The sequence below is a fragment of the Oryctolagus cuniculus genome, chromosome 14, assembly GCF_051225735.1.
Source record: "Oryctolagus cuniculus isolate XC-2025 breed Fujian yellow rabbit chromosome 14, ASM5122573v1, whole genome shotgun sequence".
Taxonomy (NCBI): Eukaryota; Metazoa; Chordata; class Mammalia; order Lagomorpha; family Leporidae; genus Oryctolagus; species Oryctolagus cuniculus.
In genome coordinates this window covers 66,315,586-66,336,238 of record NC_142880.1, presented here as the reverse complement: position 1 = coordinate 66,336,238, position 20,653 = coordinate 66,315,586, and the positions used below count along the sequence as shown (strand labels likewise).

The 20,653-nt window shown below is 41.4% G+C and overlaps 1 protein-coding gene across 2 annotated transcripts in view; it reads right to left on the bottom strand.

Moving 5' to 3' along the window:
• C7 (complement C7) overlaps positions 1 to 20,653 on the bottom strand; it is a 66,494-nt gene that overhangs the window by 7,452 nt on the left and 38,389 nt on the right. For both annotated transcript variants that reach the window (XM_008262152.5, XM_089313162.1), the window contains 4 exons: positions 19,722 to 19,893; positions 16,855 to 16,942; positions 13,718 to 13,850; positions 5,768 to 5,959 (listed from right to left, as the gene is read on the bottom strand). In XM_008262152.5, coding sequence (XP_008260374.3) covers positions 5,768 to 5,959; positions 13,718 to 13,850; positions 16,855 to 16,942; positions 19,722 to 19,893 — 585 coding nt within the window. The remainder of the gene's footprint in view (positions 1 to 5,767; positions 5,960 to 13,717; positions 13,851 to 16,854; positions 16,943 to 19,721; positions 19,894 to 20,653) is intronic.

Sequence of the window (20,653 nt, the reverse complement as noted above, 5' to 3'; positions counted from 1 at the left end):
TTCCTTCCGTTGGTTCACTCCCAAAAATGGCCGCTACGGCCGGTGCTACGCCGATCCGAAGCCAGGTGCCAGGTACTTCTTCCTGGTTTCCCATGCAGCGCAGAGCCCAAGCACCTGGGCCATCCTCCACTGCCCTCCTGGGCCACAGCAGAGAGCTGGACTGGAAGAGGAGCAACCAGGACTAGAACCCGGTGCCCATAGGGGATGCCAGTGCCACAGGCTGAGGATTAACCTAGTGCGCCACCGCACTGGCCCCAAATTAAGTCTTCCCTAACAAACACCCATTTGAAAGATGAGAAAACTTGGGGCTGGCGCTGTGGCACAGTAGGTTATGTGTCTTGGTCCAGCTTACAAGACACCTTAGTCCAGCTTACGAGAGCATAATTTGACTACCACCATCTCAGCTATATCTGACTGCAATGTGAGTAATCTAAAATTCTCTGGTTTCAGAAAAAGGCATTTGGTGTAGCTGCCATTCGGGATGCTCACAACTGATGCTGAGTTCCTAGGTTTGAGTTCTAGCTTCTGTCTTCATTCCAGTTTCCTGCTAATGCACACTCTATGAAGCAGCAGGTGACAGCTCAAGTGGTTGGTCTCTGCCACCCATGTAGGAGGCTTGGATTGAGTTCCTGGCTCCTGGCTTCAGCTTTAGAGCCTAGCTCTGGTTTGGGGGGGGGGGGCATTTGGGGATTGAACTAGCATATGGGATGTCTCTGCCTGTCAGTCTGTGTTTCTCTCTCTCTCTCTCTCCCTTTCTCTCCCTCTCTCCCCTCTCCACTCCCCTCGACTTCTCTTACCCTCTCTCCCTCCCTGTTTTTCAAATGAATAAAATAAATGCAATTACTAAAATATTCGGATTTTCCACCTCCTGCCAGTTTCATTACAATAGGAATTAAATGTCTTATACTTCAGCATCATAAAAGTAGAGACTGTGGGGAGCAACCCGGACTAGACTAAGTTACTGGAATTAGGACTTATTCTATGCATCTGCTCTCCCACAATATGGCGCTGAGAAGGGAGAAACAGCTTCTACACAGCTGCCTCCAGTTCAACCAATAAACTGTAGGACCTGCTCCTGATTGGAGGAGAGCAGCGTACTCAGCGTGTGGGTAGCAGAGTTGGGATTGGTGGAAGAGGACTATAAAGGAGGAGAGAAACAACATGCACCAGGAACATCTAAGAGGAACATCTAGGGGGAACATCTATCTGAAGGAACACCTGTGCAGCCCCCAAGAGAGCCGGCCGGCGGTATGCCGCTCCCCCGCGGAAGTGGGTGAAAGTGGCTAGGGGGAACCGCCCTTCCACGGAGGTGGAAGGGACGGTAGCCAACCCGGGAAGAACCAGCAGCAAACCCGGGGAGGGCCGAGCAGACGAAAGAACAGCGCAGGGTCCTGTGTCATTCCTCCATGAAGAGGGGGAGCGACAGAGACCAATTTAACATATCTATAAAGGTAGTTTATCTGAAGAGCACACTTTTATGAATACAGAAACCATGGACTACTTCCTCACTTTGGAAATTTTAAGCACATTAGAAATTACAGTATAATTTGCATAAATTTTTAGAAGTGGTAGCAATGTGAAGCATGCCTGCATGGCCAGGACTCTTGATGAGCAACACTCATTCTTTAAACACTTCACTGCAAGATGATATTATCCTAAATGCAATATAGTATACCGAATTGAATCCTAGAACAACAACAAAAAAAGGACACTAATGGAAAAATTGGTGATATCTGAGTACAGTGTAATTTACCCAATATCACTGAACTAATATTATTAGTTTTAACGGACTATGTCAAGTTATATAAGACATTAATATTATGGGAATATAGGTGAAAAGTATATAGAAACCATATTGCAATTTTTCTAAAATCTAAAATTATTTCAAAATAAAATGTTTTTTAAAAAGGTATTATCTAGATCAGGACTTCTCATCCAGGGGCAGTGTACCCTGCAGGGTCACTTGGCAAAGCCTATGGGTCATTTTAGTTGTCACAGTGGGGGTGCTACTGGCATCTGGTGGGGAGAGATCACGGATGCTGCTAAATGTTCTACAATGCACGGGCAAGGCTCCCACAGCAAAGGAAGATCAGGCCCAACATTCCAACAGCATCAAGGTGGAGAAATCTTCATCAACACATGCCAGAATTAAAGCTCAGGGATAAAACCATGTAAACTAGCTCTGTATTACAATTATAATTGGAAATTTATTTTAGGATAAATTTTGAATTTGGAGTTTAAATATTTGCTAAAATTTATTATGTTATTGTGAAAAGTGCATACAATAGATCAAAGACTTTCATATTGAAAAAAATACAGCTTTGCTATCTTCATAGCTCAGTTAACCAAATAAACACACTCTTAAAGCTCACCTAGGATGTGTAGCTTTGCTATTTTAAAACCATGTATCTTCACATTGAGACGAAATGCCAACGGGGGCAAAGAGGAATGGGGAGGGGAAGTATTATTTAACAGACACAGAGTTTCAGCTTAGGAAATAAACACATTCTGGAGATGGGTGGTGGTGATGACTGCACAACAATGGGAATGTACCACGGCTTCCGGCCTTTGGGCTAAGATCAAGCGTAGTAACCATGGGAATGTACCCAATACCACTGATCTGCACATTTTAAAATTGCTAAAAGAGAGAGAAGGAGGGTGTGGCCATTTGGCCTGGTTGCTGAGCTGCCAGGTGAGATGCTCACAATCCATATGAGAGTGCCTAGGTTCAATACCAGTCTTCTGCTCCTAATTCTAGCTTCCTGCCGATGTAGACCCTGGAAGGCAGCTGTGAGCACTGAAGTGGTGAGATTTCCGCGACTCACACAGGAGACCTGGGTCAAGTTCTGGATTCCAGGATTCAACTTCACCCCAGTCACAGCCTTGCAGGCATCTGGGCAGTGAATCAGCAGATGGGAATTGCTTTCTCTCTCTCTTCCCCTTTTCCGCTCTATCTCTCGTCTTTCATGCTCTGCCACTCTCTCTCTCTCTTAAAGGAATAAAACAAAACTATTCTATTGTAAAAAAAATTATTAAAATGGTCAATTTTGTTTACTTACAAAAGAAGACTAAATCCTAAAACAGCAATCATCTTATTTTTCAAGATTTATTTATGTATTTGAAAGTCAGAGTTATACAGAGAGAGAAGGAGAGGCAGAGAGAGAGAGAGAGAGAGGTCTTCCTCTCGCCCCATTGGCCACAACAGTCAGAGCTGCACCACTCTGAAGCCAGGAGCCAGGAGCCTCTTCCAGATCTCCCACACAGATGCAGGGACCCAAGGATTTGGGCCATCTTCCACTGCTTTACCAGGCCATAGCAGAGAGCTGGACCGGAAGTGGAGCAGCCAAGACTCAAACTGGCACCCATATGGGATTACCCGCTATGCCACAGTGTTGGTCCCAACAGCCACTATTTTAAAACATCAACTTTAGAGGCTGACACATCTATGATATTTTCATTTATTATAGGCTTATTTTAAAGGGTAGCTATTATTGTTATCCACTCTCTCAGTAAAGCACACAGGTCTGATAAACATCCTTAATTAAAACCAACTTTAATAGAATTTTCTATTGAGTGGGAGAAAATTCATACAAATTTTGCTGCAAAATGACTGAAACAGACATTTTAGAAAAACAAATGTACAATCTCATTTGAACAAAAGTGCAACCTCATCAACCATATATTGTTTTCTCTCATTCTAGAATTATAGAAGCAGGTCCATTTCTTTACATATTCCAAAGAAATTCACATTTGTGCTTCAGTGTATGTAGAAAACCAAGCAATTCCCTTGTTGAGCTTTGACAGCTATAGTTGTGGAGGGTGCTGCACTAGACATACTCTGCTCCTGTCCTGTTTTCTGGCATCTGCTCGTTGCCTCAGCCCATATCCATCCTCAGGACAGTGCACTGTGAGGCCTCCTCTCTTTTTAGCTATCAACATCTAATTCACCTAACTGTATCACTGGCGGAATCTAGTACTTCATCCTCAGAAATGATAAATTTCAGGGGTGGGCATTTGGCATAGTAGTTAAGATGCCTCTTGGGACTCCCACATCCCATATCAGGAATATGACTGGGTTTGAGTCCTGGCTCCCCGTCTGATTCCAGCTTCCTGTTAGTCTGCAGCCAGGAGACAGCTGGTGATGGCTCAACTACCTGGGTCACTGCCAGCCAATTGGGAGACCCAGATTGAGTACTTGGCATCTAGCTTCAGCCTGGCTCAGCTCTTGCTGTTGCCAGCATTTGAGAAGTGAACCAACAGACGGACTCTCTGTCTCTGTCACTCTTTCTTGTTTCTCTGCCTTTCAAATAAAAAAAAATGTTTTAAAATTTTAAAAATATATGTTTCTAAAAGAAAATCTTCAGCACAGAATCAGAAACTATGTACCAGGAGCCAGTGCTATGACATAGAAGGTAAAATTGCAGCCTGCAGCACTGGCATCCCATATTGGCCCCAATTCAAGTCCCAACTACTCTACTTCGAATCCTGTTCCCTGCTAATGCGCCTGGGAAAGCAGTGGAAGTTGGCCCAAGTGCTTGGGCCCCTGTACCCATGTGTGAGACCTGGAAGAAGCTCCTGGCTCCTGGCCTCCCTTTGTGGATATCTGGAGAGTGAACCAGTGGATGGAAGACCTTTCTCTCTGTCTCTCCCTCTCTATATCTGTAACTGTACCTCTCAAGTAAATAAATTATTTTTAAAAAAATACAAGCAAAGAACAAATAGGAGATTATTTTAAAACAAGTCCATCCCATCTCAAATATCCCTGAAAAGAAATAGTTTGATTTTCTCAATTCCTTTCTACCTAAGGTTGTTAAAAAAAATATTTTATGAGCCAGCACTGTGGTGCTGTGAGTTAAGGTACCACTGGGGATGCCTGTATCTCATATCAGACTGCCTGGGATTGAGTCCAGCTCCTCCCCTTCCAATCCAGCTTCCTTCTAATGTACCTGAGAAGCAGAATATGATAGCCCATGTACTTAGGTTCCTGCCACACCCTTGGGAGACCCAGATGTAATTATGGGCTCCTGGCTTTACCCTGGCCCAGCCTCAGCAATTGTCAGCATTTGTAAAGTAAAGCAAAAAATCAATCTCTCCCTTTCTCTCTCTCTCTCTCTTTCTACCTCTCAGCCTTCTCTATCTTCATCTCTCTATCTCTTTTCTCTGTCACTCTGCTTTTCAGAAAAAAAAATCCATCTCTTTTTTAAAAAAAAGAACATTTTAATTTGCCTGGGGTTCAAAAAACTAAATTTTCAGATTGCCACTATTATGAACAAACTTCACAATCCATAACACTTTTTCTTCAATAATGTCTGTTTTGCAGTGCTAAATATAAATTTTTTAAATTTCATTTTTAATAACAATAAACTCTCTGAGAGCCCAGAAATGGAATGTGGAACATTTAATAAAAAGTATGACTTTATATTTATAAAAGTACAGAAAAAGAAATCAAGAGAAAACCAAAAATCAGCTTTTAAACATCATTTATCTCTTCGCATACTAACAAACACAAAGCAGATCTTTCCTAGAGAGGACTGAAGTTCAATGTTCCAGAATTACCATGGCTTCCCTTGTGTTTTGTTAAATTCCATGAGTCTATTTGTGCCTTGTGAAGACAAGTCTACAACCAAGCATACAAACTGACCTCCTTCTCACAGGGGCAGGATTGGGGCGCTGACTCACACTCATGGTGATGCAGATCCATGGAGGTCTCCACGACTCCCACTTGCCCGAGTGAAGGTGTCCTTGGATAGACACATCAGTCACTCACCTTTCTGCACACACTGGACATTCTTCATCTCAGGATTCCACTTCAGGCTGGAGCCACAGAGAAATGTCGAAGGACCTTGCAAGAACATGCCACCTGGGCAGGAAAAGGTAACCTTCTCACCAACGGCGTAGAAAGGCTTGTGGGGCTGGCTCTGCACATTGTTCTCTAGGACAGGCAGGACACAGGCAATTTCTAAAGATAAAAGAGAGCAGAATACGAGTCATTGCTTTCCTAAACCATCTGTTTTAAAAAATGACAGTGCTAAAAGGTGCTGATGTACTCGTTCTGCTTGCTCACGAAAGAGGACAAGGAGGAAGAACCAAGTTCACTCTTAGGATCCTCTAAAAGCTATCACTCACAGTGCCTGGTACATCAATGAACCATACATAAATGACTGAAGACCAAAACGGCTCTCAGTCTCCCACGCCTGCACCCAAAACAAGGGGAAAACTTAAGGCAAATAAGGCAACAAATAGAGTCCTACAGCCCAGCCTGCTATTGAAACCACACTTTTCACAACTGCCACTTCTCTCTCCAGTCTGGAGAGGTCGCACTAGAATTTTCCCAAAAGCTGTATTCATTTGTATATCAGTACCTCCATTTGGATATTTTACTATCTGGAAATGTTAAAGGACTTCCATAAAAGTGCTCAATGCTCCTTTTGCTCCTTTTTTTTTTTCCTCATCTCTAGTCTTTTTTTTTTTTTTTTTTTTTTTTTTTTGACAGGCAGAGTGGACAGTGAGAGAGAGAGACAGAGAGAAAGGTCTTCCTTTGCCGTTGGTTCACCCTCCAATGGCCACCGCGGCTGGCGTGCTGCAGCTGGCACACCGCGCTGATCCGAAGGCAGGAGCCAGGCACTTATCCTGGTCTCCCATGGGGTGCAGGGCCCAAACACTTGGGCCATCCTCTACTGCACTCCTGGGCCAGAGCAGAGAGCTGGCCTGGAAGAGGGGCAACCGGGACAGACTCCGGCGCCCCGACCGGGACTAGAACCCGGTGTGCCGGCGCCGCAAGGCAGAGGATTAACCTAGTGAGCCACGGCGCCGGCCCTCTAGTCTTTCTTAATCAGTTACATTCATTAGCTCAAGTCTTCTACTTAAAGTAAAAGGCAGAGAAAAACGAAAAACATGCATAGTTATGAACACAGATCAAAATTCACAAATTTAAAAACAAAATTGAAGTGGGCATTTGGCACAGAAGTTATGTGTGGGATGTCTGCATCCCATAATGTTGTGCCTGGATTCAAGTCCCAGCTCTGTTTCTGATTCCATTTTCCCACTAATTCTACTGAGCCCAAGTTACTGACACCCATGCAAAAGACACAAATTGCATTCCAGACTCCAAGCTTTGACCTGGCCCAGCCCCAACTACTATAGGCATTTGGGAAGTGAACCAGAAGATGGAAAATCAATATCTATCTATCTATATCTCCCTCCACCTTGCAAATATTTAATTATTTTAAAATCTTTGCAGAGGTTAAGTTGGGAAGTATCACTATGTTCCTAACTCTGAACATATAAAATATATGAAATTTGTTTCCTTTAAATAAAATAAAATAAATAAGAAAATAAATTAACTAAATCTTTGCAATCTCTCCCTGTCAAATAAGTAAAAACAACAAAATAAATTTTCAAAATATTTGCAATCTCTTCAAAAGACTTTGGAAAATATTCTACAAAATATTTTTCTATTTCTACACTTTTTTCCCCAGAAAATCCATTTATTCATTCACATAAGAACAGAATTTATTGAGTGTCTATATCTCACCAAGTATGTTGAGTATTGAAGGCTACACAGCAACATACAAGTCACATTTTTTATCTTCAGAATGCTAATAAAAATTTTTTAAGAGAACTAGTAATCTAGCATCAGATTTATTTGTTTCTGACATAACATATTTTTTAGTTTCAGAATCATTCTCCCACTAACAGGAGAGCTATATATTATTAAAAGAAAACTGTTTTTGAGAGAATAGCACAACTACCACTCATCAGTGCAAGTTTGAAACTCCAAGATTCCATTGAGAAGAGAAGCTTTAGTAGTGATAAAAACATATCTTAAGACTTTTCCCCTTTAAGCATTTGCAAATTTGCAGGAAAAAAAATATGCTAAAAGGAAGGTAAATGGAAGCAAAAGTTTGCAATTCAGAGGCTGAGAAGCTGAACAAAGTTTTTCCACAGTGACATAGCGCTACAGACATAAAAATTACAGACCAGTCTTTTCAAAAAGGAGGAGTCCCAGTAGAAAGTCCATACAATTTGTTAGGATCCTATAATGACTACTCCCTTGGAATAAAAGTAAACCAGGCATAAGCCAGCCTCATTATTTACCAGGAGGAAGACTAAACTTTCTATAGAGGAAGGTAATAGGATCAAAGGCCTCAGGTTATTTAATTTTTCATATAGCATTCAATCAAAATTAATCTAACATTCAACAAGACAAGAACTGACCAAAATCTGACAAAAACAACAACAACAAAAAAATAGAAACAGACCCAAAGAAGATCTTGACAATTAAATTAACAGATATATACCTTGAAAAAACTACAATTAATATTTTGGAAAAAACTTAAATGACATGATGAAAAATTTCAACAGAAAATTTGAAGACATATAAAAGTAGAAAAATGATATACATAGGACAAAATAATGAAATAAGTAACTCAATAGATTTCTTAAATAGATTATAAATCATTATTTACTTAGAATTGTATCTATGAACTATACAAAATCTGTTTTCTGGGGCTGGTGCCGTGGCTTACTTGGTTAATCCTCCACCTATGGCACCACCATCCCATATGGGCGCCAAGTTCTAGTCCCAGTTGCTCCTCTTCCAGTCCAGCTCTCTGCTGTGGCCTGGGAAGGCAGTGGAGGATGGCCCAAGTGCTTGGGCCCTGCACCCACATGGGAGACCAGAAGAAAGCACCTGGCTCCTGGCTTCAGATCAGCACCGTGGTGGCCATTTGGGGAGTGAACCAACGGAAGGAAGACCTTTCTCTCTGTCTCTCTCTTTCTGACTATAACACTAACTGTCAAAAAAATTTTTTAAAAATCTGTTTTCTTTCTATTAATAAAAAATAAAAAGTAGATTGTATACAACTACACAGATGATTTAATAAATTGACAGATAAATCAATGAAAACATTTAGAATGAAACAGAAGGAAAAAAAGATAGAAATTTTTTAAAAGAATGCTTAAAAATAACATAGCATAAAAATGTAAAATTTATGTCCCATGAGGACAGGTGAGCAAGAATGAGACAGAAACAATATTTGAAGATTTAATCATCAAAATTGTCAAAAACAGAGAAAATCAATTAAACCAAAGTTTCAAGAAGTGTTTGGACATAAAGTGGGATACATTCAAAACAATCACACCTAAGCACATCAAAGTAGAGTTTCTACTGAAAAACAAAGATAAAAAGCAAAACAGCACTTAAAAATGGCCAGACATTAAAGACATGATTTTCAAAGGTGAAACAGCCAGACTGTGCTGACTTCTCACTAGAAAAAAATGAAGTCAGAAAGCTATTTATTATATCTCCATAGAGTTTATAGAAAATAACTGCTGATGTAGAATTTCTTTCAACTGTCCTTAGAAAAATAAAAGAAGAAATAACTACAATTCTTCTCAAACTATTTAGAACAATTGAAAAAGATGGAATCCCCCAAATTCTTTCTATGAAGCCAGCATCACCTTAATTCCTAAGCCAGAAAAAGATGCAGCATTGAAAGAAAATTACAGACCAATATCCCTGATGAACATAGATGCAAAAATCCTCAATAAAATTCTGGCGAATAGAATACAACAACACATCAGAAAGATCATCCACCCAGACCAAGTGGGATTTATCCCTGGTATGCAGGGATGGTTCACTGTTCACAAATCAATCAATATGATACACCACATTAACAAACTGCAGAAGAAAAACCATATGATTATCTCATTAGACGCAGAGAAAGCGTTCAATAAAATTCAACACCCTTTCATGATGAAAATTCTAAGCTAAATGGGTATAGAAGGAAGATTCCTCAATACAATCAAAGCAATTTATGAAAAACCCACGGCCAACATCCTATTGAATGGGGAAAAGTTGGAAGCATTTCCCATGAGATCTGGTACCAGACAGGGATGTCCACTCTCACCACTGCTATTCAATATAGTTCTGGAAGTTTTAGCCAGAGCTATTAGGCAAGAAAAAGAAATTAAAGGGATACAAATTGGGAAGGAAGAAGTCAAACTATCCCTCTTTGCAGACGATATGATTATTTAGAGGATCCAAAGAACTCTACTAAGAGACTATTGGAACTCATAGAAGAGTTTGGCAAAGTAGCAGGATATAAAATCAATGCACAAAAATCAATAGCCTTTGTATACACAGGCAATGCCACAGCTGAGGAAGAACTTCTAAGATCAATCCCATTCACAATAGCTACAAAAACAATCAAATATATTGAAATAAACTTAACCAAGGATGTTCAAGATCTCTATGATGAAAATTACAAAACCTTAAAGAAAGAAATAGAAGAGGATACCAAGAAATGGAAAAATCTTCCTTGCTCATGGATTGGAAGAATCAACATCATCAAAATGTCCATTCTCCCAAAAGCAATTTACAGATTCTATGCAATACCATTCAAAATACCAAAGACATTCTTCGCAGATCTGGAAAAAAATGATGCTGAAATTCATATGGAGACACAGGAGACCTCGAATAGCTAAAGCAATCTTGTACAACAAAAACAAAGCCGGAGGCATCACAATACCAGATTTCAGGACATACTACAGGGCAGTTGTTATCAAAACAGCATGGTACTGGTAAACAGATGGATAGACCAATGGAACAGAATAGAAACACCAGAAATCAGTCCAAACATCTACAGCCAACTTATATTTGATCAAGGATCTAAAACCTATCCCTGGAGTAAGGACAGTCTATTCAATAAATGGTGTTGGGAAAATTGGATTTCCACGTGCAGAAGCATGAAGCAAGACCCCTACCTTTCACCTTACACAAAAATCCACTCAACATGGATTAAAGACTTAAATCTATGACCTGACACCATCAAATTATTAGAGAACTTGGAGAAACCCTGCAAGATATAGGTACCGGCAAAGACTTCTTGGAAAAGACCCCAGAAGCACAGGTAGTCAAAGCCAAAATCAACATTTGGGATTGCATCAAATTGAGAAGTTTCTGTACTGCAAAAAAAAAAAAAAAAAAAAAAAAAAAAAAAAAAAAAAAAACACTCAGACAAGTGAAGAGGCAACTGACAGAATGGGAAAAAATATTTGCAAACTATGCAACAGATAAAGGGTTGATAACCAGAATCTACAAAGAGATCGAGAAACTCCACAACATCAAAACAAACAACCCACTTAAGAGATGGGCCAAGGACCTTCAATAGACATTTTTCTTAACTTTTTTTTTTTTTTGACAGGCAGAGTGGACAGTGAGAGAGAGAGACAGAGAGAAAGGTCTTCCCTTGCCACTGGTTCACCCTCCAATGGCCGCCGCCGCCTGCGCACTGCATCCGGCGCACCGCACCGATCTGATGGCAGGAGCCAGGCACTTATCCTGGTCTCCCATGGGGTGCAGGGCCCAAGCACTTGGGCCATCCTCCACTGCACTCCTGGGCCACAGCAGAGAGCTGGCCTGGAAGAGGGGCAACCGGGACAGAATCCGGCGCCCCGACCGGGACTAGAACCCGGTATGCCGGCGCTGCAAGGCGGAGGATTAGCCTAGTGAGCCACGGCACCTGCCCAATAGACATTTTTCAAAAGAGGAAATCCAAATGGCCAACAGAAACATGAAAAAATGTTCAAGATCACTAGCAATCAGGGAAATGCGAATCAAAACCACAATGAGGTTTCACCTCACCCTGGTTAGAATGGCTCACATTCAGAAATCTACCAACAACAGATGCTGGCAAGGATGTGGGCATAAAGGGACACTAACCCACTGTTGGTGGGAATGCAAACTGGCAAAGCCACTATGGAAGTCTGTCTGGAGATTCCTCAGAAACCTGGAGATAACCCTACCATACAACCTAGCCATCCCACTCCTTGGAATTTACCCAAAGGAAACGAAATTGGCAAACAAAAAAGCGGTCTGCACATTAATGTTTATTGCAGCTCAATTCACAATAGCTAAGACCTGGAACCAACCCAAATGCCCATCAACAGTAGACTGGATAAAGAAATTATGGGACATGTACTCTATAGAATACTATACAGCAGTCAAAAACAATGAAATCCGGTCATTTGCAACAAAATGGAGGGATCTGGAAAACATCATGCTGAGTGAATTAAGCCAGTCCCAAAAGGACAAATATCATATGTTCTCCCTGATCAGTGACAACTAACCGAGCACCAAAAAGGAATCCTGTTGAAGTGAAATGGACACTATGAGAAAAAGTGACTTGATCAGCCCTTGTCCTGACTGTTGATGTACAACTTAATACTTTAGCCTTTTTAGTATTTTTTTTTGTTCTACTTAATACTATAGGTTGAACTCTGTAATTAACACACATTTATTCTTAGGTGTTGAAATTTAACTGAAAAGTGATCCCTATTAAATATAAGAATGGGAATAAGAGAGGAAGGAGATGTGCAATTTGGGTTATGCTCAATCATACTTGCCCCAAATGGTAGAGTTTGAAATGTGCCAGGGGATTCCAATACAATCCCATCAAGATTGCATGTACCAATGCCATCTCACTAGTCCAAGTGATCAATTTCAGTTCACAATTGATCATACTGATAGGTCTAAGAGTCAAAGGGATCACACAAACAAAACTAGTGTCTGCTGATACTAACTGATAGAATAAAAAAGGGAGAGAACAATTCAACATGGGAAGAGGGATACACAGCAGACTCATAGCTGTAGCTAAATGTTTTTGAGAAGATAGACGATATTAAGTGTGGGTGAAAATACAGAATGATATCCTCATAAGAATATACATTGGTTCAACCATTAGAAATCTGGTAGCACTCTACTTAATCTAATTATAAATATATCCAGCATATTCATATCCAATAATTCAGAAATTTCACTAGCAGATATACATCCAAGAAAAAAAGGTATACATGTGTGTACTAGGACTTACTTTATATAGAATAGACAACTGATTTTAAATGGAAAATAACCTTACAGTTCCATCTATTTGTTGAAGAAATTCATATTTCAAATGAGATGGAAGTCAAAAGTAGCTTTAGTGTATACAACACATAGAACCTCTGCTCAGGTGCCTGTATCTGAACAGACTAGGGATTCAAGTGTTTAAGGCAGTAGACTGATTGTAGTACACCATTAGGACTAGAACTCCAAAGATTGTTCTGAGTGTCCTATTCTGAACTGAGCTCCTTGGCCTATTCTTGCAATACAATTTACTTCAGTGAATGGAAACATGACTAACGAGTGAAAGCTGAGGGTTTATTCTAGTCACTCCTAAAACCTGGAACAAGATATGCGGCATATGGTGGGTGGTCATTCATCTTGATTTATTCTATTCCACATTATTCTGTCATCTAAGTTACATACTGCAAACAATGTTAATGGTAGTAACTTAACCCAATTATGTTATAAATTTAACCTAATTAAAGTTAGAAACTGAACCCAACTATGGCCTTTGGGAGATAAGAGATCCCTAGGTCACTGAGGACATATTCTTAGCAGGTGGTTCTCAGGAGAAGGTTGGTTATAAAAGCCTGAGTCAGGCCTAGCCACTTGCTTTCTTCTTCCTGGTTCACCGTTTGATCCTTCCTCCACACATGCTCTGCCAGTACCACCCTCTCGCCTTACCAGACACCCAAACCAGAGAGGTCCGTCCAACCTCTAACTGTGACCTTAAAAATCATGAGACAAAATACATCTGCTCCCTTATAAGGACCTTGTTTCAAGTATTTAATCATAGAGACAAAAAGCTCACAAATATATAATAACACTTACTCTGACAATGCATTTTCCCAACAAGCCATTGCAAATCTTCTCCACATCTAGCAACAGGGTCTCCCATAAGAGAGTATCCTTCATTACAAGTGTATACTATATTTTTCCCAACAGGAAATATGGTACCTTCATCCTAAACAAAAACAAAAGATGGAGAGTAGAGTTGTCTATTTCACGTTAATGTTTCTTCATATTTGGCCCATAAATTATAGCTTCTTGTAATCATCAGGCAGCCTACATTCAAATAACTGATTTGGAAAATGGTCTATATGATATTTTTCTCCGCATAGTCCTAGTCAAAAACACAAGTGCCATTAGTAGTTGAAATGAAACAATTAATGCCAATGTACTATAATGGCATTGATTGCTCCTAAAATACCAAGCACTGTATAAGCTGTTTATTAAAATTACTTTAGTGGATAGTATCCCATACACTTTTAGACAAGGTGGTTTGTTTTCAGATTTTGAAAATGTCTTTGGCAGTCACCTCTTCATATCCAGATATTATGGACTACTTGTTGGAAATTCTATGTATGAAATGCCATCATGTACATCCAGAAATGTTCAAATCCTATCAGCAGTGATAATTTTTAGGGAAACCTGAATGTTTATTTCCTCCTACTCCACCAATAAGGATTGAATTAATGCTAAGGCTGCATCAGATTCAAATTTCATTGCCTTATAATGCTAGGAAGTGAGGTTTCATGGTGAAGCAGGGAAGAATTGGAAATATGAGATTGTGTTGGTGGGGTAATCATGCTCACTGAGGGTCTCTCTTGGCTATTTTCCTTACCCATCTGGTTCTCTGTCACCCAGAAATCAGTGAGAAATTCAGGTCTGAGGGAAGGCTTGGAGCCAACACCTAGACCCACTCTGCTGTAGGGAACAGAACAAGATGTTTTGGTGCCTACTTCTTTTCACTGTCACTCTTGCTCCTCCTGACCTCGTCTGCCTTCATCTTGGAAACCCATAGGAAACAGAGGGCCCAAGTTGATGTTGAGCTTTGAGGAAAATGGGGATGGCCAAATGTTCTACTTTGATTTTAGCTCCAAAGGTCTTCCTCTACCTGGCAAAGAGACTCCAAGAAGGAGTCTAACTCAACAGTGTCAAAATTTGGCCCTATATCAGATCCACTCAAATAATTTTTTAAAAACAGACTCACAGGCTGAACTCTAAACTTTTTAAATCAGAAAAGGTAGAGGATAAGGGGTGTCGCTCCCCGTCTTCGCGGAGGAACGACACAGGACCCTGCGCTGTTCTTTCGTCTGCTCGGCCCTCCCCGGGTTTGCTGCTGGTTCTTCCCGGGTTGGCTACCGACCCTTCCACCTCCGTGGAAGGGCAGTTCCCCCTAGCCACTTTCCCCACTTCTGCGGGGGAGCGGCACACCGCCGGCCGGCTCTCTCGGGGGCTGCACAGGTGTTCCCTCAGATAGATGTTCCTGGTGCATGTTGTCTCTCTCCTCCTTTATAGTCCTCTTCCACCAATCCCAACTCTGCTACCCACACGCCGAGTATGCTGCTCTCCTCCAATCAGGAGTAGGTCCTACAGTTTATTGGTTGAACTGGAGGCAGCTGTGTAGAAGCTGTTTCTCCCTTCTCAGCGCCATATTGTGGGAGAGCAGATGCATAGAATAAGTCTTAATTCCAGTAACTTAGTCTAGTCCGAGTTGCTCCCAGTTGCTCCCCACAAAGGGGTAAGCAGCAATGCTTATTCTTGAGTTCCCAGAGCCGGCACTATGGCACAGCAGGAAAAGCCAAGGACTACAGTGCCGGCATCCCATATGGGTGCTGGTTTGAGTCCCAGCTGCTCCACTTTGTATCCAATCCTCTGCTGTGGCCTGAGAAAGCAGTAGAAGATGGCCCACATCCTTGGGCCCCTGCACCCACCCAGTGGGAGACCCAAAGGAAGCTCTGGCTCCTGGCTCCTGACTTTAGATCGGCCCATCTCTGGCCATTGAGGCCATTTGAGGAATGAACCATCAGATGGAAGACCTCTCCCTCTTTTTCTCTCTCAGCCTCTGCCTCTCTGTAACTCTGCCTTTCAAATAAATCAATCAATCAAAAAAAAAAGAAAACATATTCTTGAGTTTCCTGGATGATACTCATAAAGCCAATCGATGGGGTAATGTTTGGAAACCCTGGCTCCCAAAAAGACTCCACATATTACTGGAGTTTGGGATAATAGCTTTGTTGTTCACTAAAGTTTAAGAGTTAGCTTGGCCTTGTTCTCTGCACGTGTGTTTCATTGAATAACTCCATGGACTGTCATGACAGAACATGGGTGTTACAGATGCTACGTTTATTTTCTCTCTCTCTCTCTCTCTCTCTCTACGCACACACACACACACACACACACTCTCACATGTGGGTTCCATCTTCCAAAAGTACCAGAATTGGGGGAAACTTAACAAGCTCTCAATAAGATATGCTCAGGGATCGGGAACTTGAGAGACAAACCCTTCATGAAGAAAGCAAGGTTTGCAGCATTGACAGTCCTGATGAACAATATATCCTGTGTGAGCCATGAAGAGACTTCTGTGACATTTGGGGCCAAAGCTTCTTCATAACAAGCACTTAGAACAGCACTAATTAAAAAGGCCCTAAAGCCAAGGAAACTCCACAGAACGATAAGTGGCAGATGATTCATGTTCCTTCCTGAACGAGAAAATTGCTCTAACTACAACAACCCACATCACACCAGACACTGACTAAACATCGTGTTGACTCCTGAAATAAACCTAATACTTCATCCCAAGCCTCACATTCATGAGCTTAAAAAAAATCACACTTCTTTCAGTGGCAATAAACAAAACTAAGTTGAGAAATTGCTCATAGGTGCGTATTTTAATGCCCAGAGTGGCAATGTTTAGTAGCCCTGTGGCATGACTACATTTCTAAATTCACTGGGTAACAGTGTTGATTCCCCATACCACAGAAGAAATACTGCCTTTGCAAAATTCTGATCACCTTGGGCCAAAGAATAAAAGTCACAAACTGAAACTCTCACCACTAAAATTAAAATGCACATATAAAATATTTTTAGCATCACTTCACCATAGTGGGAGGAAACAGATTACAGCCTTAGTAGAGAGATAAAACTTGGAGTATTATAAAGAAAAAATATTTTTCATAACCAACTTGAACAAATCCATCTTTCAAGGCAGGAGGTGATGGACAGAATTCTTTTGGAACCAAAGACAAAGGAAAGCAATGTGGTTCAAGTAATCTGAAAGAAAAAAGAAATGAATGTGATTAATATGACTGATTTCTACAGTTTAATAAATAATTTGTACTACACTGAATTTTTCCTGTTCATCTGAAGGAACTCCACTCATGTAAGTATACTAATGCAATTGTTTTCCTATGTCTTAAAACTTTTTTTATTTATTCCTTTATTTTTATTTGAAAGGCAGACATAAATACACAGAAAGATCTTTCATACACTTGTTAACTCCCCAAATGTCCACAACAATTAGGGTTGGACCAGGCCCAAACCAGAAGCCTGGAACTCCATTCAGGTCTCCCATGTAGGTGGTAGAGACGTCATCACTTGAATCGTTACTGCTACCTCCCAGGGTACACATTAGCTGGAATGTGAAGCAAGTTTTGGTAAAGTTTGGTTCAAAACCCCTAAGCCTTAAAGTAAGATGGGGGAACAGAAGTCATAAGATCATCTCGCTGATGTCAGTCCTGACACTTGACCATCACCATGACCATCTCTAGGAGGAGCTAGTAATAAGATTGTAACAGTGATGACATCTACACTAAACAGCAGTTTTCAACAGTCCCTCTGTGGTCAACGTACCACTGGTATTATCTCCACCCCCATAGACACAGAATATGAGGGAAAGCAACAGAAATAGTCTGGGAGTGCAGTCTCCTTCTCAGCAGGATTCCTAGCCTCTTGAAACAGTCTGAGGATGGGGGCCGGCACTGTGGCACAGGGGGTTAATGCCCTGGCCTGAAGAGCCAGCATCCATAGGGGCACTGGTTCAAGACCCGGCTGCTCCGCTTCCCATCCAACTCTCTGCTAAGGCCTGGGAAAACAGTAGAAGTTGGCCCAGGTCCTTGGGCCCCTGCACCCACATGGGAGACCCGGAAGAAGCTCCTGGCTCCTGGCTTCAGATCCGCACAGCTCCTGCCATTGCAGCCAACTGGAGAGTGAACCATCGAATGGAAGACCTCTCTCTCTGCTTCTCCTTCTCTCTGTGTGTAACTCTGACTTTTAAATAAATAAATAAATCTTAAAAAAAAGAAACAGTCTGAGGAAACCCAGAAATGTGATCATAATCTTCCTGTTTGTACTGAGCAAGAGGATTCTTCCTCTCCTCTGAGAACCAAGAATTAGGAAAATTCCTCCAATGCCTCCCTTAGGATGTGCCCCTCTCTGTAAATTTCTAAAGGCAGGGAAAATACATCCACTCAGGGAGATACCTCCTCCCAGGCCCTTTTCCTCCCAGAAGTACATGCACTGAATACAGCATTCTCTTCCTACCAGAATGTTTTCCTGCTTCTGAGCCAAGATACTGATTATTGTTGTAATGCAAAGCACCAAAGACCTAGCCACAGGGCATATCACCTCTCTATGCTCCTACCAGATGCCAAACACCTCACCTCATTTTTTTTTCCAAATTCAATACTCTCTCTCTCTCTTTTTTAGTATATGTGCTGCCAAAGTGAGCACTCAATTATTTTTTTAAGCTTTTTAATTTATTTATTTGAAAGGTGGAGTTACAGAGGCAGAGGCAGAGAAAGAGAGAGAAGTCCTCCATCCTCTGGTTTACTCCCCAAATGGCCTCAACAGCCAGAGCTTGGCCAATCCAAAGCTAGGAGCTTCTTCTGGGTCTCTCACATGGGTGCAGGGGCCCAAGGACATAGGGCATCTTCTACTGTTTCCCCAGGCCACAGCAGAGACCTGGATCAGAAGTGGAGCAGCCAGAACCTGAACGGCACCCATATGGGATGCTGGCACTGCAGGTGGCAGCTTTACCCGCTACGCCACAGCATGAGCCCCACCTCACCTCTTTTTAATACACATAACCTCCAAACAATCTTACTGGAATTTTTTACCAGGTTCATGATTAGAAGAGATTAATAAAAATAGCATAAAACAGTGGAGTGTGGCACAAAGAATTCTGACCCAGGGGTATACTGGATCAACTAAGCAATTTTGAAATATCCTTTGCAAAGTGGGAAGTTAGTGCCAAAAAAAACTGAGATAATCAGTCAAGATATTACCTATCTGGCTTTATGCTTAATCCCAAAAGTACATGAATAAGAGACAGAGGCATGTCTGCAAAGCAACACAACATTATTGAATGCTTACTATGTACTAGGCACTGTATTAATTACTTTACATGATCAACCCCATTGGATTCTAACAATATCATATTATAGGTTTGCTTACTACTATAATTCTAATTACAGAGGTGTGGCAAGTCACTTGCACAATGTCACAGAGCAAGCTGTTGGCTGGTCTGATTGAAGCCAAAGCTTCTGGTTATATTCCTCAACTGACGGCTCCCAGTTTCCCTGCTTTTGTAACACTGCTGTCAGGCAAACCTGAAGCACACAAGCTCAAGTTGGCCATTGTTTGCCTCTAGCTCCTTCAACTGACCCCAATAAAAAGGGACAAAACAATCACTGATAAAAAGTGCCATTTACCATTTAATATCTTTTTTGAGAAGCAGATAGAGCTGCTATCCTAAACGCCAGCAGTAGCCAAGACTGAGTTAAGGCCAAAGCCGAGAGCTGGGAACTCTGATCTACATGTGAACTCCAGGAAAACAATCACTTGAGACCTCATCTCTACCTCCCAGTGTTTACATTAGCAGGAAGCTGGAGTCAAGAACCAGGTAATCCAATATGGAACTTGAGCATCATAACTGCCATCTTAAGTACTAGGCAAAACACCCTCCCCACTTCTCAATCTTTGAGTAGCAGGAATCGTGTATTCCACACTTATTGCAGAAGGCACCCTGTTCTATGTATCTGGTCCCCATTACCGCAAATGCTCCAGCTCCTCATCTTCACATTGCCTGCTTTCTGTGGCTTCTCCAATACAGGATTTCCCACCCCTACTGGGAGGAGGGTTATTGCACTCTCGGCGTCTAGTTTTCTTCCCTTGAACGCAGGAGCCCCATGAGGACCAGCAACTCCAACCTCCATCAATCCCTCCTGTAAGATAAAAGAGGTTGCTCATTAAGTTGTTGGAGAGAGGAGGACCTCAGAACTTAGAGTCGTGCTTCCTGCTAATGTGCTTACTGAGGGAAGGGACAATTCCGGGGACTGATCATCTTCATTCTGTTCACTTGGGTTTTCTACAGCAGCCTGAATGGTTCTATACATTGACTGTCTGAATTCAGATTGAATCTCTTGCAATAATATTAAATTTACTGATTATATCACAACCATTTCAAAGCACTTTCATGTATATTGTACTAATTACTTACTTCTCACAATAGTGAATCGACATGGGCAGATCTGTTACCATTTCCATTCAATAGACAAGGAATGTAAGACAAATGGGTTAAATGCTATGCCCAATGTTGTAATGGCAGCCAAGGGCCACATCAAGATTGTAAACCGGTCCTCTGGTTGAATCCAGGCTCCTTTACTTACTCCACAGTCTCTCAGTAAATCAAATGAATTCCTGTCGTTAAAGTAATGACTGGGCTTGAGGACAACATAATCTACAGGGTACTGCTAGGCTACTAACCCCAAGGCTGGCACTGTACAAAATGAGAAAATGTGTTAAGTAGGAAAAAAATTTTTCAATCCCTAGTTTTAGCTTTCTACAACATTCTCCAATCTACAGGCACCTCCTGAATCCACCTTGGCCACCCATGATATCGCGTGCATAAAGCAAGAGAATTTGTACTATATTCTAAGAGACTTGCTTTCCTAGAGAGTGATCTCAGGAACCATTCTCCCAAAG